The sequence below is a fragment of the Rana temporaria genome, chromosome 2 (genome assembly GCF_905171775.1).
Source record: "Rana temporaria chromosome 2, aRanTem1.1, whole genome shotgun sequence".
NCBI lineage: Eukaryota > Metazoa > Chordata > Amphibia > Anura > Ranidae > Rana > Rana temporaria.
Window position 1 is genome coordinate 139207533 of NC_053490.1, and position 19141 is coordinate 139226673.

The window sequence follows — 19141 nt, forward strand, 5'->3', positions numbered from 1 at the left end:
TACTCAGGAGAAGCAGCAGAATGTATTTTGGGGTGCAATTCCACATATGCCCATGGCATATGTGAGAAATATATCATTTAGTGACAACGTTTTGTAAAAAATTTTTTTTTTTTTTTTTTGGTCATTATTCAATCACTTGGGGCCATAAAATTAAATATTCCATGGACTCAACATGCCTCTCAGCAAATAGCTTGGGGTGTCTTCTTTCCAAAATGGGGTCATTTGGGGGGGGTTGTGTGACATCTTGGCATTTTATGGCCTTCAAAACTGTGATAGGTAGTGATAGGTAGTGAGGAGTGAAATCAAAAATGTATGCCCTTAGAAATCTTGAAGGCGGTGCTTTGTTTTCGGGGCCCCGTACGTGGCTAGGCTCACAAAAAGTCCCACATATGTGGTATCCCCGTACTCGGGAGAAGCAGCAGAATGTCTTTTGGGGTGCAATTCCACATATAACTATGGCATGTGTGAGCAATATATCATTTAGTGACAACTTTGTGCAAAAAAAAATCAGTTTGTCATATTCCCGCAACTTGTGTCAAAATATAAAATATTCCATGGACTCGACATGCCTCTCAGCAAATAGCTTAGGGTGTCTACTTTCCAAAATGGGGTCATTTGGTTTTTTTTTTTGCTATTTTGGCATTTTATGGCCTTCGAAACCTTGATAGGTAGTGAGGAGTGAAATCAAAAATTTGTGCCCTTAGAAATGCTGAAGGCGGTGCTTGGGTTTTGGGGCCCCGTATGCGGCTAGGCTCCCAAAAAGTCCCACACATGTGGTATCCCCGTACTCAGGAGAAGCAGCAGAATGTATTTTGGGGTGCAATTCCACATATAACCATGGCATGTGTGAGAAATATATCATTTAGTGACAACTTTTTGTAAACATTTTTTTTTTTTTTTTTTTTTCGTCATTATTCAATCACTTGGGACAAAAAAATTAAATATTCAATGGACTCAACATGCCTCTCAGCAGTTTCCTTGGGGTGTCTACTTTCCAAAATGGGGTCATTTGGGGGGGTTTTGTACTGCCTTGCCATTTTAGCACCTCAAGAAATGAGATAGGCAGTCATAAAATAAAAGCTGTGTAAATTCCAGAAAATGTACCCTAGTTTGTAGACGCTATAACTTTTGCGAAAACCAATAAATATACGCTTATTGCGATTTTTTTTACTAAAGACATGTGGCTGAATACATTTTGGCCTAAATGTTTGACTAAAATTTAGTTTATTCGATTTTTTTTACTTTTTGTTATAAGAAAAATCATTTTTTTTCAAAATTTACGGTCTTTTTGCGTTTATATCGCAAAAAATAAAAATCGCAGAGGCGATCAAATACCATCAAAATAAAGCTCTATTTGTGGGAAGAAAAGGACGCAAGTTTCGTTTCGGTACAACATTGCATGACCGCGCAATTACCAGTTAAAGCAGCGCATTGCCAAATTGTAAAAACACCTCTGGTCTTTAGACAGCGTATTGGTCCGGAGCTTAAGTGGTTAAAGTGTAACTTATTTTTTATTATTTTTATTCCTCATGCGGCTAGCATTAGTAAATACAGTGGCTTGAAAAAGTATTCATGCCCCTCGAAATTTTCCCTTTCTGAGGCTGAGGGTCACATGAGCGCTGATCGGTGCTCTGTAAACGGGTATATAGCTGCAATTTTGTTTTCATAAAGCACAGTCACAGCGGGACATTATATGAATCAATTGAGAGGATAATGTAAATTTAACCCAATTTTGAGCAGCAGGAGGGGAGGGCGCAGCCATGGACACAGAGCTGACAAGCAGGGGAGGGAGAGAGGACAGAGGAGAGCCAGGAGACCCAGCGGATGACTGCGGCACATAAACTGACCAGTGTCAGGGCTCAGCCACCATGATATACGGTGGTCAGTTTACAAAGGGGGGGGCAGAAACTGACATCACTAGTAAAAAGGCTTGAGTTAAATCTTAATTTTTAAAAAACAACCATCATCTCTGTCCCTCAGTGGCTCCTCTTCTGACCCACTGTTGACTCACCGACAGTCCTATTCACTTTAATGGGACGGCTGGTGATGCGGCAGTGACACAACAAGGTGAGGGATGTGGCGGCAGCAGGTGAGTGGATGTCTGCTAACAGGCACTGCCATGATGGATCTGAAATAACAGATTATCTTTAAATGTAAGGACTTATTCTTGCTGGTAGTTAAAATCTTTAACATTTGCAAACAAACAGACTTCCTATTTTGAATAATAAGCTGCCAGGTTAGTAAAATAGCAATATCAGAACCGATTAAATCACAGTTTGTAGTGTACATAGATTTTCAAAAGAATGGGATAAAGGAACTTTGTTTTATCTCATGGTTACTGTGAAATTGTGTGAATGCATCAATGCAGTGCATGTTATCTCAGCTTGCAGAGCTTTGATTCATTGAATGAGTTTACCAAATATGTAAATATTGCAGAATATACAGCCCCATGCTGCATAACTAAGCTCAATTTCATGCTGAATAAACTCCATTATTAATGTAATGCATCTTAAATAGAAAACCGTCTTTAGATAGATTTTTTACTCCAAAAGCATTTTATTAAAATACATTTTAATAACTTTTTTTTTTAAATCGTTGATTTTTTATCCACCCTGCAGCCAGGTATTTCAGGTGATACAAGGGGCCAAACTACACAGTAAAAGCACTGTGCTGTATAACATTCTTTAAAGGAACAATGGGCCAAATCTTCAAAAAAGCTGCCTAACTTAACTTTCAGCAGTTAAGTTACACAGGCGTTAAATTTCTACCTAAGTGCCCGATCCACAAAGCACTTACCTAGAAATTACACGCCGTGTAACCTAAGTGCCTCCGTCGCAAGGCGGTCGTCTGCTCGAGGGGGCGATTCCTATTCAAATGAGGCGCGCTCCCGCGCCGGACGTTCGGCGCATGCGTGTGACGTAATTTTTTTCCCGACGTGCATCGCGCGAACGTACTTTACGCCGGGCTTTGTGGATCGCGATGGGACAATAAAGTTGCGTCGGGTAAAAAAAAAAATACACACCGGGAAAAATTCGAAATTTTAAAAAAAACGCGGCGATCGAAAAAAAGGTTTGTTTTAACAAGGTCTAAACAGTTTAGGCCTTGTAAAAGCATCCCTAATTTTACGTATGCAAAACGTAACTTATGCAGAAAACACAAAGCTAAAAAGCTTTGTGGATCTGCTTAAGTACTCATTTGCATACGCAAAGCGGCATTTCGACTCGAAATGCCCCCAGCGGCGGATGCAGTACTGCATCCTAAGATCCGACAGTGTAAGTGTCTTACAGATGTCGGATCTTCTGACTATCTTTGGAAAAATCCTTCTGAGGATCGTTTCCAAAGATAGCCACAGGGATACGCAGGCTGAACAGCAGTTCCGCCTGCGTATCTCCTTTGAAGATTTGGCCCCAAATCTTTATTTTTAAGGTTAAGCACTTTTTTCATTTTTTTTTTTTTTTTTTTTTTTTTGTGGCGCTCAGAGTGAAGATCTGCTTTAAATTGTGCTTTATAGAAGTTGGAGGAGGAATAAAAAACTGCAGTTTTGGTTGAGTGCTGATGAATTTCTTACAATTTCTTCTGTCTCTTGGAGACTTGTCTTCTGTAATTTGAGTCTCTGCCCTTTTCACTAAACGCAAAAAAGGTGTCGCTCACAAACAGTTGGTCTAACTAATTACTGGTTTGCAGTACATTATGGAGTGTCATTTGGAGATGGCATTATGCCATAATTTGCCTAAATGGCTACAGTAAAACCTTGGATTACGAGCATAATTTGTTCCAGAAACATGCTTGTAATCCAAAACACTGGTATATCAAGCGAATTTCCCCATAAATAATGGAAATTCGGATGATTTGTTCCACAACCATTTATTCGTATGAAAATGATTACAGCAATACAGTATAAAGTGTACTGTAAAAATAAAACCTATTAACCTGCACTTTAGGAGCTACAGAGTATAAAAGAGAAGAGAGGCGGTTCACCACTGCTGCGACCTTTAATTCGGCATGACTTTGCCAGGCAATTTCAAGGAATATCTGGGTAATCTTCCTGTAATGTCGCATCCAAGTCACATAATTTTAGATGACGATCCGACTTGGAGACTGCTTCCATTAAAGTCTGTGGGCACAAGTCGGATAGAAGTCGCCTTGAAGTAGTACAGGAACCTTTTCTAAAGTTGGAGTGACTTCAGTAGTGCTAATTAAGACTGTCATTGACTATCATTGGATTTCACATGTCATGCGACTTGGAGTCTCAAGTCGCATCCCAAGTAGCGGCAGTGTAAACTGAGCTTTATACTCAGTTGTGACGTAATTCTACTCGTATTGAAAGACCTCGCTCGTTTTATCAAGTTCAGAAATGTATTTATTTTTTTCTAGAAATGTCTTGTAAAACACTCACAGACCAAGTTACTCGCAATCCAAGGTTTTACTGTTGTGCATTTTGTCGAGACTGCAAATGCTGATTGAGTTTGGAGGAAGTTGGACACAAGGTTACACTGTTGGGAGTTCCCCTCTCTTTCCATATGTAGTCTAAGAGCGGTTTCACACAGGGGCAGCACGACTTGCCGAGCAACTCGGCGAGGCGATCTACCCACGACTTCAGAGGCGACTTGTAATATGACTTCTGTATTGAAGTCAATGCAAGTTGTCCTGAAGTCGTCCCAAAGTAGTACAGGAACCTTTTTCTAAGTTGGAGCAGCTTGAGTCCTATTAGAACGGTTCCATTGTACAGAACGGAGCGCGACTTGTCAGGCGCCAGATGAGTCGCGCCTGTGTGGACCGGCTCTAAAGGAGCGACAGGGAACTCGGTATATGCTTATGTTCTCGTTATTTTGTTTTTCTTTTATTGCTTATTATGATACAGTTCATAGTGTGAAGTAATATTCCAGGATTAACAGTTGGATTATATTATGTCCATACCCCTTGTACTTTTTGGTATGCCAAAATACCTGTGTGTGTGTGTGTGTGTGTTTGTTTTTTTGTTTTTTTTTTTGTTTTTGGAATTTGATCTGAAACTTTCAATACAGATTATTGGAAGAGTTTCCTCCATTGTCAGCAATAGTAAAAAAAAATGTTTCGACCTGCTGTAAAATATTGTCTAATTTTCTTATGGTGTTTACTGGGCCTTTAGGCTCTGTTCACACCTGAGCAATTTTCTTTTTGAAGCTTGTAGCTCTAAAACACTCAACAAGCCAAATCCCATTCCTTTTAATGGCCCCTGTTCACATCTGAAGCAAAACTTCTAAAGCTCAAAAAAGTACATGAGCTTCTTTTTGGCCCCATAGACTTTAATAGAAACGGCTGACTTGAGCATTTTGCGAGCGTTTTGTTGCTTCTTCTGCTTTAACTGCAGTTTTCAGCCACTCATTTTCTCTAGTGCCTTCTATTGGCTAAAAAAAAATGCCTAGTGCCGCGTACAGACGGTCGTTTTTTGTGATGTTAAAAAAACGTCCAAGCATGCGTCGACTTGATTCTGAGCATGCGTAGATTTTTAACCGATGGACATGCCCACAGACGATCGTTTTTTTTCTATCGGTTTTTTAACTATCAGATAATTTTAAAACAAGTTCCTAGTTTTTTCACCGATGGATAAAAAACCGATGGGGCCCGAACACGATCGGTTCGTCTGATGAAAACGGTCCATCAGACCATTTTCTTCAGACAAACCGATCGCGTGTACGCGGCATTAGGCAAATATATCATCTTTCAGCAGGTTACTAAATACAAATGACCACATGCATCCATTCATGGTTGGCCTATAGAGAGCAGGATGGGGAAAATATGCTGCACATCTGGTTCCAGATTATCATATGGAAAATACCAGCAATCAGACAAGTATTTAATTTGTCTGATTACTATTCTGCTAGATGAGCCTATGAATGGCTGTCTCTGAATGTGCCTTGAATCAGCATCTCCAATTTTATTTTTTAAATCAAAGAATGTAGCTACAGATGAAGCTATAAAAAATGTAAATAGTATTGTATTGAAATGTTTGATCTATTGTAAATGATGATGGCCACTATACAGCATTAACTTAAATACTTTCATGTAACCTCCTATATTAAGCAAAACCTATTTTACAAATACAGTAATACCTTGGATTGCGAGCATAATTCGTTCCAGAAACATGCTTGCAATCCAAAGCACTCGTATATCAAAGCAAGTTTGCCCATAAGAAATAATGGAAACTCAAATGATTTGTTCCGCAACCATTTATTCATGGGTCCTTCAGTCTATATTCCATATAAAAAGATTATAGCAGTGTGATAGGTTGTGTAACCATAAAATGTCCTTCCACAAATGAAAGCCTCCACAAGGCTGTCCACATAGACCATCCTCCACTCCGCCGTCTCTCACCGCTATCAGTTTGCAATCGTGACTGGAAAGACTACCCTGCAGTAAAGAGATTGTGGAGCATGGTAGGGATAACGTCGATGACTGTGTGGAGGACGTCTATGTGGACAGCTTTACCCCAGATGCCTGTATACTTGGATGTTCCTATTTTAATCACCAACCATGTGAGTTTCTAAATATTGTACCTTCATTAAATGTAACCATATTGCTACACTTAGAAGGCGCCTCTCTTCTCTTTTATACTCGGTTGTGACATGATGCTACTTGTATATCAAGACATCGCTTGTATATCAAGTCACAATTTATAAAAAAAAAATTAGCTCGTCTTGCAAAACGCTCTTAAACCAAGTTACTCTCAAACCAAGATTTTATTGTATCGGTGTGTAGATCATGTTTAGCAGACCAGCCCCCCCATCCTTCCCAAACACACAATAAAAAAACTAAAAAATGTAATGGGTTTTCTGAGTTCCCAGGTATAATTGTGAACCAAATTTGTCAGTGTCCGTTTTACATTTCCTACTGTAACTATTCAGTTATTTGTCATCCTATTAAGTTCAGTATATGTGGTCTGCATCTTGAACTGTTGTAAAAAGTTGACTCCAAGCCTTACCTGTGTGTTTTTATATAGTAGGTTATTATTTGACATTGCTTTTATTTGTTTCTCCCAGGTGCCCAATTGAAATCTCTTCCGATCTCCCTCCTAATGTAATTGAATTAGCCAGCTCGGAAGCAGAGGTCACCCCCCACCTCTCCACCCGACGGAATAAATGTCGTGTATCACCCACCCAGCCAGGAGCTTCTGGGAAGCTACCACCACACAGTCAGGAGAGGTACGCTTATTTCATAGAAGTGTAGGCAATTTTTTATGTTTTTTTTTTTTAAATAGAATCCCTGGTATGGCCTTTTTAAGAATGTCCATTTTTTCCTAAACGGTTATTTGGTAATTTACACATTTTCTTTTTCTATTATTTTTATATTCTGCATAATTGTTTCTGTGACTCAGACTTCTAAAGCCACATGACAGAGAAGACCACTAAGATTTTTAGGAGGTCCGTAATGGCAGATTCCATACTCGCCCAGTTTAGATTTCCTTGGGGAAGCCTGTGAAAATGGGGCTCAGTAAAAATGATGGAAATGCAGGTGGTGTTCATAAAACTCCAGCTATATTTTATGATACTTTAGTGTCATTGCAACAAGTCACAATGAAATTGCTTCATAAAAGAATAATATAGGTGCCTGGTCACCATTTCTGACCATCTCCCTTTCCCCAAAGCTTCATTTACAAACTTAAAGGGTCACTAAAGGGAAAAAAAAATGTTTGCTAAATATCTTCCTTTACCCTAATGCAGTCCTGGTTTCATGTCCTCATTGTTCGTTTTTGCTATAATCCTTCTCTGTTCTGCACACTTCCTGGTTGTCTGTTTCCTTATGAAAAAAAGTACTGTGAGCTTCTCTCTGTGGTCTCTAATCAAGAAGGTGTGATTACTGTGTGTCTAAAACCCCTCAGAACCAAACACTGCCCCGTATTGGCTCTGTGTCTCTGTCCTTCACAGAAGCATGAAACTAGATGAAAAGCGAAACTGAAACTGTAGGTACATTATATGATTGAGTTTTATCTATTTTTAATCCTTTTTTAAAAGGAATCAGTTAACTATTATGTCTCTATACCCTGTAAACAGTCATTTCAGCAAAAGAAAAATGTTCCTTTACAACTCCTTTAATATATATTGGGTTGCTGTGTTCAACAGCACATTGGCATTGAATTAGGCAGGCAGCAGGAACCGGTCAAGATTCAAACCGTGTATGGACAGGTGATCGATCAACTTGGGTACAGCCAACCCACTGTGTTTTACCTGTGATTATCGCTATTAGCTGCTAGCAATAATCGCTGTCTTCTCTCAGAGGGGATGGCTTCACCCGCCTCCCTTAGCGCGAGAAGACAGTGGCTTGGCAGGAGGGATTCCCACATCATTCCTGTGGTTGCAGGAAAGAAATTTGTGCCTTAACACTAACAGCGACTGACTGAAAGCATGTGTGACTCTGGTTGTCATCATTTTGTGTTGTAATACTAAAGCTTTTTTTGGTAAACTTTTTTTTAGGGGGTGGGGTCTACCTTAAACAACGGCTAACAAAGGTATAAGACTCTACTACTGTTTTTATATTGCAGCTGCTCCTTGAAATACTTAATGAGTCTTAAAAACAGATTTAACATATTCTCAGGACATCGTATATAGTGTCGAGGACACTCTTTAGAATATTGTCATGCCTCTTCATGCCAAATATTGGTGCTTGCCTCAAAGTCATGTACCTATTGGAAACCGGTACATGAATTTGGGGCAAGCACAGGCATTTTTTTGTATGGATGTGCACTGAGGCCTGATACTCCAATCTCAGTGCAGCTGAGCCACTACCCTGCTGCTTCAACTGTTGCACAGAGACAGTATGGTGGCCGAGGAGTTTTGTAGCTGGTATGTGGAGCCTTGTTCCCAATTAAATTTTCTCCCTTTGTGATTAAAAACAGGCAGTGGGAAAATTAAATGGCCAGGGTCGCTGGTTGGAAGTAGCCAGTCAGCTGTAAAGCTGACAAGTATCCTTGACAACCAGTGAAAGGTGGGAAGAGGAGGGGTCAGTGGAAGAAAACATGCCATCCTGCTACACCGTATACAAAGACAAGCCCTCTGCCTGTTTTGTGAATGCTAACTTTGTATTGGTCTTGATAACCTCCTGTCTTGGTAGACAGTAAGCTCATTTCACAAAAGGAAATCTCTCCAAAGTGAATCGCATTCCCAACTGTTCTCTCCCTTCCCTTTCTGTCTCAGGGATCAGCAGACTTTTCCACATTATGGGGTTGATTTGCTAAAACTGGACAGTGCAAAATGTAGTGCAGCTCTGCATAGAATACAATCGGCTTCCAGTTTTTTTTTTTTTGTCCAAGCTTAATTTTACAAGCTGAAGTTAGAAGCTGGCTGGCTATTATGCACAGCTGCACCAGTTTTAGTAAATCAACCCGATTGTGTTATTTGATGCACTGGTCAAATTGTCTTCCACTATTTCGTCCACACATGAAGCTACCAATTTAACTTGTCAGTTTTTCTCACCAGTCTCATTTTTGTCTTACAGCAAAATGTCGTGGTTTAGTGGCATCTTGGTTCCCAAAGTGGATGAACGCAAGACTGCATGGGGGGAGCGCAATGGAAAGAAGGGCAAGCGCAAGAACACATCTTTGTGTGGTCCCCGTTACATGAGCTGCCTACAAGACCCTGAGATGGAGCGCAACAGCCGAAACAACTTTAGCCTCCGTTGCACTTGGCAAGAGGACCATTACGGAAAGAAAGGAGTGGGGGGTGACCTGGGCCTCAAATCTGTTGCTCTTGGTTTTGAGGACGGGGAAGTCAAGGGCTCCAAAACGGGTTCAATGGAAGCAGTGGGTATGGAGGAGGGAGAGCACCACCTGACACCTAAAGAGTGCTGGACTAGGTTCCTACAAGTGTTCCAGTCAAAGAAATTTCAGTCTGCAAAACTGGAACGGCTGTACCAACGATATTTCTTCCAGATGAACCAGAGCAGTCTAACTATGCTGATGGGGGCCCTGGTACTGGTCTGTCTGGTTATGTTGATTTTTCATTGCACTCATGGGGAGCTCCGGATACCTTATGTTTGTGTACTTGCTATTGCCATGACCTCATTTCTGTCAGTCATGGTTATCTGCAATCGTAATGGCTTTCACCAAGACTACATGTGGATTGTCAGTTACCTAGTTATTGCCGTCCTGTTTGCAGTACAAATTCTTGGGGTCTTTATGGTCACCCCACGTAGTGCCTCTGAAGGAATCTGGTGGAGTGTTTTTTTCATCTACATCATCTACACATTGCTTCCTGTACGCATGCGGGCGGCAGTACTGAGTGGAGTCATCCTATCCTCTCTGCATCTTATCATATCTTGGAGGCTAAACGTTGATGATGCCTTTCTCTGGAAACAGGTAAGAACTTCCCTACCTCCCTCAACATTCACAGTATTGTGTGAAAGTGGAGAAAAAGGGGCATCAAGTCAGATTCCTTTTTTCTTTTTTAAGCACTAGGAAGATAACTGATAAGATAAGTGACTGGCTGTGGGATGCATCTCGGTTTTATTTCGCTTATGTTAGGGCTAGTAAAGTTGCTACTGTATGTTAATGTGTATCCATCTCTAGTGTAAAAAAACATAAGTGAAGTCATGTGTTTCAGTATTATCCCAAGAGTCGAGAGTTCTCTGGAGGGAGTTGTATTCTAAATTTTAAGATTGTTATAATTTTGCTGTGGTGAAAGAGAATTGCAGTCTTCACAAAGTACATGGGTTAATTAAACTGTATTACTTTCAGAACTCCATTAGCTTTCTTTGACAGGAACATGACATGGACTCTGCTTTGTGCATCTGTGATCACATGTGCTTTTACCATTATATCATCCATGCATATTTTATAACCGTATGAGATTAGTATTCGGTATATTTTATCCTTTTTATTTCCCAAGCCTTTTTTTGGAGGAGGGGTTGGGGTTCCTCCACATTTGCATGCAGACCTAGATAACCAGCAAAAGCGCGTTGGACAAACTATAGGACTGCCTTGGGTTTTTAAAGTCCAGCAGCATTTTCTTTTCTTTTTTTCTGTAAAGATTTAAACCTTTAGAAAAGTGACTGACTGCTGTACAGTCGCCTAGCAGCACCTCAAAGGTTGTCCCAACTTGAGTAGTTACAGTAAGTGGTTGCCTTACACATGCCTGGCATCCCTTAGCTTGTCCCAACTCATGTCCATATTACTTGTTTGGTGTGCAGGGTAAATTACATAAATGGCTGTCCTATGAGATACCCATAAAAATGGGTTTGTTCTCGTTCCCTGGTTGGCCTTTTAAACTTTTGTTATGATTCTGTACAACCAAACTCTTTAGTCTGGTTTACATAGGCAAGGCTGCAGTGATGCCTGAAATTGTGCCGAGCTGGAAGGAATTGGAACTGTGCAAGAAGGTGCCAATGTGTTCCAATCTCAGATTCAGGACTGTAGCTCACAGGGCAGCCCAATGGAAAAGATGGATATCAGATTTAAACTGCAGGCTGCTTAACAAGCTTTGTTCCTCCAGTGTGTTTTTTAAATGCAAAGTTTTACTGTAGTAGGCCCTCATTGATGGGAATCAGTAAGGTGTTCGGACACTGGTGTCCGTGAGCGGTCCTTGCAGGGTCCGCAGCTGCCAGTTTTGCGTTGGGACGCAGGAGTTGGTCAGAAGAGCAGGACAAATAAATATGCTTTCTGACAGTAACAGCATCTACTGATCCTCCTCCTTCCGGCCGCTGCCCACTGGTTGGTAGGACCACCGGCGTCCTATTAACCAATCAGGTGCTTGCCCGACCCCCAGGCCCCGACCTTCAGAGGAGAAGAACCGAACTTTCTCCTCTAAAGCTGCCCGTGCCCGGTCTCAGTGCCCCGGCCCCAGGGTCCCCGAGTCCTGTATGTGTCCTGTTCCTATAGCTCCACTAGAAGAATCGGATCATAAAGTAAGGGAGATCTATGGAGGGGACCCTGCTCTAAAGGGGATCGAACGGGACCCTGGTCTGCTCTAAAGGGAATCTATGGGGTGCCCTGCTCTAAAGGGAATCTATGGGGGACCTTGCTCTAAAGGGGATCTATGGGGGACCCTGCTCTAAAGGGGATCTATGGGGGACCCTGCTCTAAAGGGGATCTATGGGGGACCCTGCTCTAAAGGGGATCTATGGGGGACCCTGCTCTAGAGGGGATCTATGGGGGACCCTGCTCTAGAGGGGATCTATGGGGGACCCTGCTCTAGAGGGGATCTATGGGGACCCTTTTCCAGAGGGGATCTATGGGGAGTCTGCTCTAGAGGGGATCTATGGGGAGTCTGCTCTAGAGGGGGATCCGCATATTGCTACTTCATCTACAAAGGACTTTGCTGCTGCTGCTGCTGCATCTCCAAACAACCGAAAAATATAAAAGGTAAGCATTTTGAAAGTATTTTAAACCTTTTATAACGGTATACCACAATCAGTTTTTATATAAATGTTAATTTAAAGGTCTGCACTTTGTAAAATTGCCTGCCACAGCCTTGGTCCGTGCCTATCCCTGCAAAGGAGATGTCAAAAAATTTTCAACCTGACCATTCTGCTTTTCCAGTGGTTGAGGCACATGCAATCCAATGTTTTGGTGTGTGTGTTTTTGTTTGTTTGTTTTTTAACTATGCTGACAGATTGTTCTATAACTTGAGAACCATTTGGTCCATGAAATTATTTGACTTGCTTTACTGTATGTGTTCCAATACCTTTTTAATGAAAGGGTTTGTACTGGACGCATGATGTGTAAAAATAGAAGACAATTATAGTAAAATGTTTTGTAATGAGTAATAGAGATTGGCTATAGAACTGGCGCTTGTTTTGGTCTGTGAGAAATTGTATCCGGTAAGTGTAAATAAGTATTTGACTTGATGATCAATTTTATCAATGTTTTAATATAGCTGATGTTGTCACCTAATTGTGTAGACCGACTGTGCTGTCGTAAAGTAGATAACAGGTTATAGAGCAGAGTGTTCATGGTAACAGCTTGTATATGGCCTGACATCATGCTGGTCTATCATAGAGATGTTATTTCAGTTTGTGCATTTCGATCTGTTGTGTCACTGGGCATGGATCTTTAAAGTGGATTTAAAAAACAAAAAATATAAAATATAAAAAGTATACCCAGTCATGTTTGTGTGGTGTGTGTGTGTGTGTGTGTGTGTGTGTGTGTGTGTGTTTTATTTTTTTTCTTGATAAACTGGAAAAAATAAAAACCCCTATTCTTTTTTTTAATGGTCTTACAAGGCAAGTAATGAGGGAAACGGACAGTAAGCAAACAGTCTTGCGAACATTCAACTAAAATTCTCATCAGTAAATTTGATCACTTGTTAAATTATCTTTTGAAAGTATTTCAAAATATTGCATTCTTTTAACATTTTGAATTTGTTGAAAAATTGTTAAGGAAAAATTTCCCGCCTGCTTCTTTGGAACTGTCTAAAAGGAGGCTGAACCTCGATTTGACCCCACTAACTGTTTGAAAGTTGAATGAACATTCATGAAACCTAAGTCTTCGAATTATATTTGTCTGTTGAATGGCCAGCTCTAAAAATTTAGTGGGCTTCTGGCCTTCCTCTACTCTGTCCCCCATACAGGGTTGCCAACTTTCAGTAAATTTAGGAATAGTTTGTAAAATCTGTACTTTTTTCAAATGTCCTTAACTGACGGACATTCATGGACACATGCAACAATTATGGATTTTACAAACTGTTTGTAAATTTACTGAAAGTTGGCAACCCTGCCCCTATAAGACACAATGTTTCTGAAGATTGTCCTTTTGGACAGATGAGACAAAAATGTATGCTTTTTAGAAAGTTTTTACAGATGGGGGGGAAAAAAATTCTTTCAAGGAAGACACCATAACTACTATGACACATGCAGAAGGCTCAGTTATATTTTGGGGCTGCTTCGCTGTGTCTGGCATGGAGTGCTTTGAACCTGTGCAGGGCACAATTTAATCAAAAGACTATTTAAGGTGTTCTAGAGCGACACTTACTGCCCAGTGTCAGAAGGCTCTGTCATAGGTTGTGGTTCCTCCAACAGGATAATCCTAAACCCAAAGTTAAAAGCACCCAAGAATAAAACACTGGACTGCTTTGAAGTGGCCTTCTATGAGCTCTGAACTGAATCTTATTGAAAATCTATGACCATAGCTGAAACTTGAAGAGAGGATACCCTTAAAATGTGAGACAGCTGGAGCTGTTTCTTTAAGAAGAATGGGCCAAACTACCTGATGGTTAATGCAGAATCTCATTGAAGGCTACAGAAATCACTTGTTTGCAGTATTGCTTCAAAAGGTTGTGCAACAAAATATTAGGTGCCATCCCTTTTGTCCATGTAATTTTCATTTATTTTGTTTAAAATAATCAATCGAATCAAAAGCAAAGTATTTTTAATTAAATATGGAATAAACCATAATGAATGCCAATTACTTCTGTTGGTTTCAAGTTAGTTATTTTAGAGAAATTCTCGGGTTCTTCTTTTTTCATGGAAGAGTACTAACAAATGTGTCTATTGCTGTATGCTGAATAGGACAAGCTATGTTTTTGAAACACCTAGCGCCACTAGAGAGCCAAAGCCAGAGAATGTCGAACTTCATTTCATCCTGGGCCGCATCAGCATTATGGTTGCCCTCAAAGTGCCGGTTTTATCTGTAAGACTGTGTAAATGTATCCGGATCGGGGACTTTGTTCTTAGATGGCGAGTGCAAAAAAAATAGCCTAATCTAAAGATAACCTAATCAAAAATTACACATCACTCAGGAGCTGTTGTGACACCCTAAAAAACCTAAATCTATAATAATAAATATAATGTACAGTTGTGCTCATAAGTTTACATACCCTGGCAAAATTTTATGATTTCTTGGCCATTTTTCAGAGACTATGAATGATGACACAAAAACATTTCCTTCACTTAGGCTGCATTCACACCTAAGCGACAAAACGCCCGACGCGGGACGCTTCTGTCGCTAGAGGGGAGAATTCCCATTGCCGTCTATGGAGATGGTTCACATCTCATAGACGCGCAACGCCTGTCGCCTGAAAAAAAGTCCCGGACCCTTTTTTTCACGCGACAGGCGCGTTTTCCCATAGACAGCAATGGGAATACTTTAGGAAAAAAAAAAAAAAAAAAAGAAACATTTGTAATCGCGGCAAATCTGCCGCTACACGCGTACGCGGCTGTCGCTTAGGTGTGAATGCAGCCTTATGGTTAATGTTTGGCTGAAGTCATTTATTATCAATCAACTGTGTTTACTCTCTTTAAATCACAACAGAAAACTCCCCATATGACCCTGATCAAAAGTTTACATACCCCAGTTCTTAATACCGTGTATTGCCCCCCTTTAACAACGACAGCTTGAAGTCTTTTGTGGTATTTGTGGATGAGGCTCTTTATCTTCTCAGATGGTAAAGCTGCCCATTCCTCTTTTCAAAAAGCCTCCAGTTCCTGGAAATCCTTGGGTTGTCTTTCATAAACTGTACGTTTTTGAGATCTCCCCAGAGTGGCTCAATGATATTGAGGTCAGGAGACAGAGATGGCCACTCCAGAACAGAGAACACAGTTGATTGATGATAATAAATGGCTTCAGCCAAACACGAAAGAAAAGTATTTGTGTTGGTCATGTTCTCTGAAAAATGGGCAAGAAATCATAAATTCTGCCAGGGTATGTAAACTTATGAGCACGACTGCATATAATAAATATTATAAATATATAGAATATTAGTTTGCTATTCATGTGAAAGTTCATCCTAATGTGAATAATCGTCTGTTTATTTCTTTCAAATCCTCGTTTCTATTTATAGTTTGTAATTATATGTGTACAAGGAGGTGGCCATATTTGCTTATTACCTACACAAGCTCTGCTTTCAGGTTGTTCCTTGTTGATCTTTTTATCTCGCTGGGACTTTCCAACACAAAAGCCTTTCTGGGTGAAAACTATAGACTATCTGCTGTCCCAAATGACCTGAAACAGCCACAGTGTTTGTGGTAGTCAGAGACTTTGTATTCTAGGCTTTAAGTCACAAGATCAAGTATTTTATCTTTTATAGTCCACATACCGCGTGACAGAAACAAATGTTCTTTCTACGGGATTTTCAAAGAGCGATTCTTGTGTGATTTTGTGTGTCGCATAAGACCAGTCCCTGCCCTTTGTATAAATTCTATTGACCCTACCCTACCTATGCATTTTTTTTGTGCGTTTTGCAGTTTGCAGAAACGCACTACAGTCCATTTAACATGGTTGCAAAAAAAGAGAGGATATGTGGCGCATGATCCAATAGAGCAAACACAATGGGCTGAGGTATATAAGAGTCTAATAAGAAAGTCCAAAAAATAATAATAATGATGTCCATGAAAGTCCTGGATTAAAATAATATGACTGGCTGTAAGGAACACTTGGCGGCAGCACCTAAAGCAGAAGCGATGCTCTGAAAGATTCAAAGAGAAAGGGACAAGATGCGCCAATCTAAGTGCAATAAGCCCAAATTTAATGAAGAATACAAATAAAATAGGTATACATGTGCAATGCCTACTCACAAACAGAGGTAGATAGTAGGCACAGAACCGGAATGGAGAGATGCAGATGATCGATGATGAGATGCGTGCCTGGAGTCATTCGGTGATCTCGACTAGCGGGTGTCCAAATCGCGGGCAGCAGCAGGCTGATGGTATTCGATGTCCGGGGATAGGAACACCGGAAAGGCCACAGAGATTCGGTGTGCGCTTCACCGTGGAGCGCAGCGTCCCGCCGTCGCACCGGAAGTGACGTGGGAGTCCAGGCCAGCCAATGGGATTACGCGTTTCACAGCGTCAGCTGTTTCTTCAGATCCATGCTGTCCATAGAAGACAGACGTATTAAAAAGGAAAGGAACTGCTGTGATAGGCTGGCGGCAAGCGTCAATATCCAACACGAACTGAATTAGACAGAGATGGCTAACATATAGACACTGAGCTAGCGCAATGTATAGTGTAACCAGAAGGACAAAATTAATATATAATATATAACCCGGGCATCTTGAGACATTTTAAAACTCGCATAGAAACGAAATATTAAAAATTAAAAAAGAAATTGGCATGTTTGAGATACATGTATAACATTAGTATGTAATATATATAAAAACAATTGGAATCATTTAAAAAAAAAATATTATATTTAAAACATATTTCAAGAGTATTTTCAAAAAATACTTTTTTTTAAAAACTTTTTTTAAAAAACATCTCTAAAAAATGTTAATAAAAGATATACATATATATATACACATTATCCAAAAATTATTTAGAATATATATATATATATATATATATATATATATATATATATATATATATATATATATATATATATATATATATATATATATATATATATATATATATATATATATATATATATATATATATATATATATATAAAAAGAAAAGAAGAGGACATATCCTATATGGGAATGATCAAGTGATGCTAATATTGGTATTGCTCACGCAAATATATGTGCATAATGAATAACCAAAATATGTACAGTAAATATCTTGAAAACGCAAGAAGACTTCAAATAATGTTGTTAGTGTCAATTTCTTCATTCAAGCCATGCGGCGACATAGTGTTAAGGGAATAGATCCAATAAGTTTCTTGTTGGCACAAACTTTGGAATCTGTCTACTGCTGTGGGGGTTTCAGGAATTGCTTCAATAACCCAAACTTGCCAAATCTCGTGCGAAGGGGTCTAATGGTACGGCCAATATATAACAGGCCGCAAGGACAGGAGATACAGTAGATGACAATTGATCGACTACTTATGTCATCTACTGTATCTCCTGTCCTTGCGGCCTGTTATATATTGGCCGTACCATTAGACCCCTTCGCACGAGATTTGGCGAACATAGGCGGGGCAGTTCAAGGAGCAAACCCCAAATACAGTGTAGCACGCCATTTCGCTTCCCACCATCACTGTGATATATCTCTACTGCAAGTTTGGGTTATTGAAGCAATTCCTGAAACCCCCACAGCAGTAGAGAGATTCCAACGTTTGTGCCAGCAAGAAACTTATTGGATCTATTCCCTTAACACTATGTCGCCGCATGGCTTGAATGAAGAAATTGACACTAACAACATTATTTGAAGTCTTCTTGCATTTTCAAGATATTTACTGTACATATTTTGGTTATTCATTATGCACATATATTTACAGTGATTTTGTGCCCTATTACTTTTTTCTATTGTTGCTGTTCGATATAATAGGAGTAGAGAGTAGAGAGTATACATTATGTCTGGTTTTGTATGTGCTTGCGTTCGCGTGAGCAATACCAATATTAGCATCACTTGATCATTCCCATATAGGATATGTCCTCTTCTTTTCTTTTTATATATATATATATATATATATATATATATATATATATATATATATATATATATATATATATATATATATATATATATATATATATATATATATATATATATAATTTTTTTAAATAATTTTTGGATAATGTGTATATATATTTATATCTTTTAATAACATTTTTTAGAGATGTTTTTTAAAAAAAGTATTTTTTGAAAATACTCTTGAAATATGTTTTAAATATAATAATTTTTTTAAAAATGATTCCAATTGTTATATATATATATATATATATATATATATATATAAATAAAAACAATTGGAATCATTTTTAAAAAAATTATTATATTTAAAACATATTTCAAGAGTATTTTCAAAAAATACTTTTTTTAAAAAACATCTCTAAAAAATGTTATTAAAAGATATAAATATATATACACATTATCCAAAAATTATTTAAAAAAATTATATATATATATATATATATATATATATATATATATATATATATATATATATATATATATATATATATATATATATATATATATATATATATATAAAAAGAAAAGAAGAGGACATATCCTATATGGGAATGATCAAGTGATGCTAATATTGGTATTGCTCACGCGAACGCAAGCACATACAAAACCAGACATAATGTATACTCTCTACTCTCTACTCCTATTATATCGAACAGCAACAATAGAAAAAAGTAATAGGGCACAAAATCACTGTAAATATATGTGCATAATGAATAACCAAAATATGTACAGTAAATATCTTGAAAATGCAAGAAGACTTCAAATAATGTTGTTAGTGTCAATTTCTTCATTCAAGCCATGCGGCGACATAGTGTTA

The 19141-nt window shown here is 38.9% G+C and overlaps 1 protein-coding gene across 2 annotated transcripts in view; it reads left to right on the plus strand.

Annotated features, from left to right (window-relative positions):
• ADCY6 (adenylate cyclase 6) overlaps positions 1-19141 on the plus strand; it is a 284434-nt gene that overhangs the window by 75159 nt on the left and 190134 nt on the right. The window contains exons 2-3 of one of the 2 annotated variants that reach the window (XM_040341194.1): positions 7020-7181; positions 9472-10330. In XM_040341194.1, coding sequence (XP_040197128.1) covers positions 7020-7181; positions 9472-10330 — 1021 coding nt within the window. The remainder of the gene's footprint in view (positions 1-7019; positions 7182-9471; positions 10331-19141) is intronic. The other variant, XM_040341193.1, reaches the window with a different exon arrangement.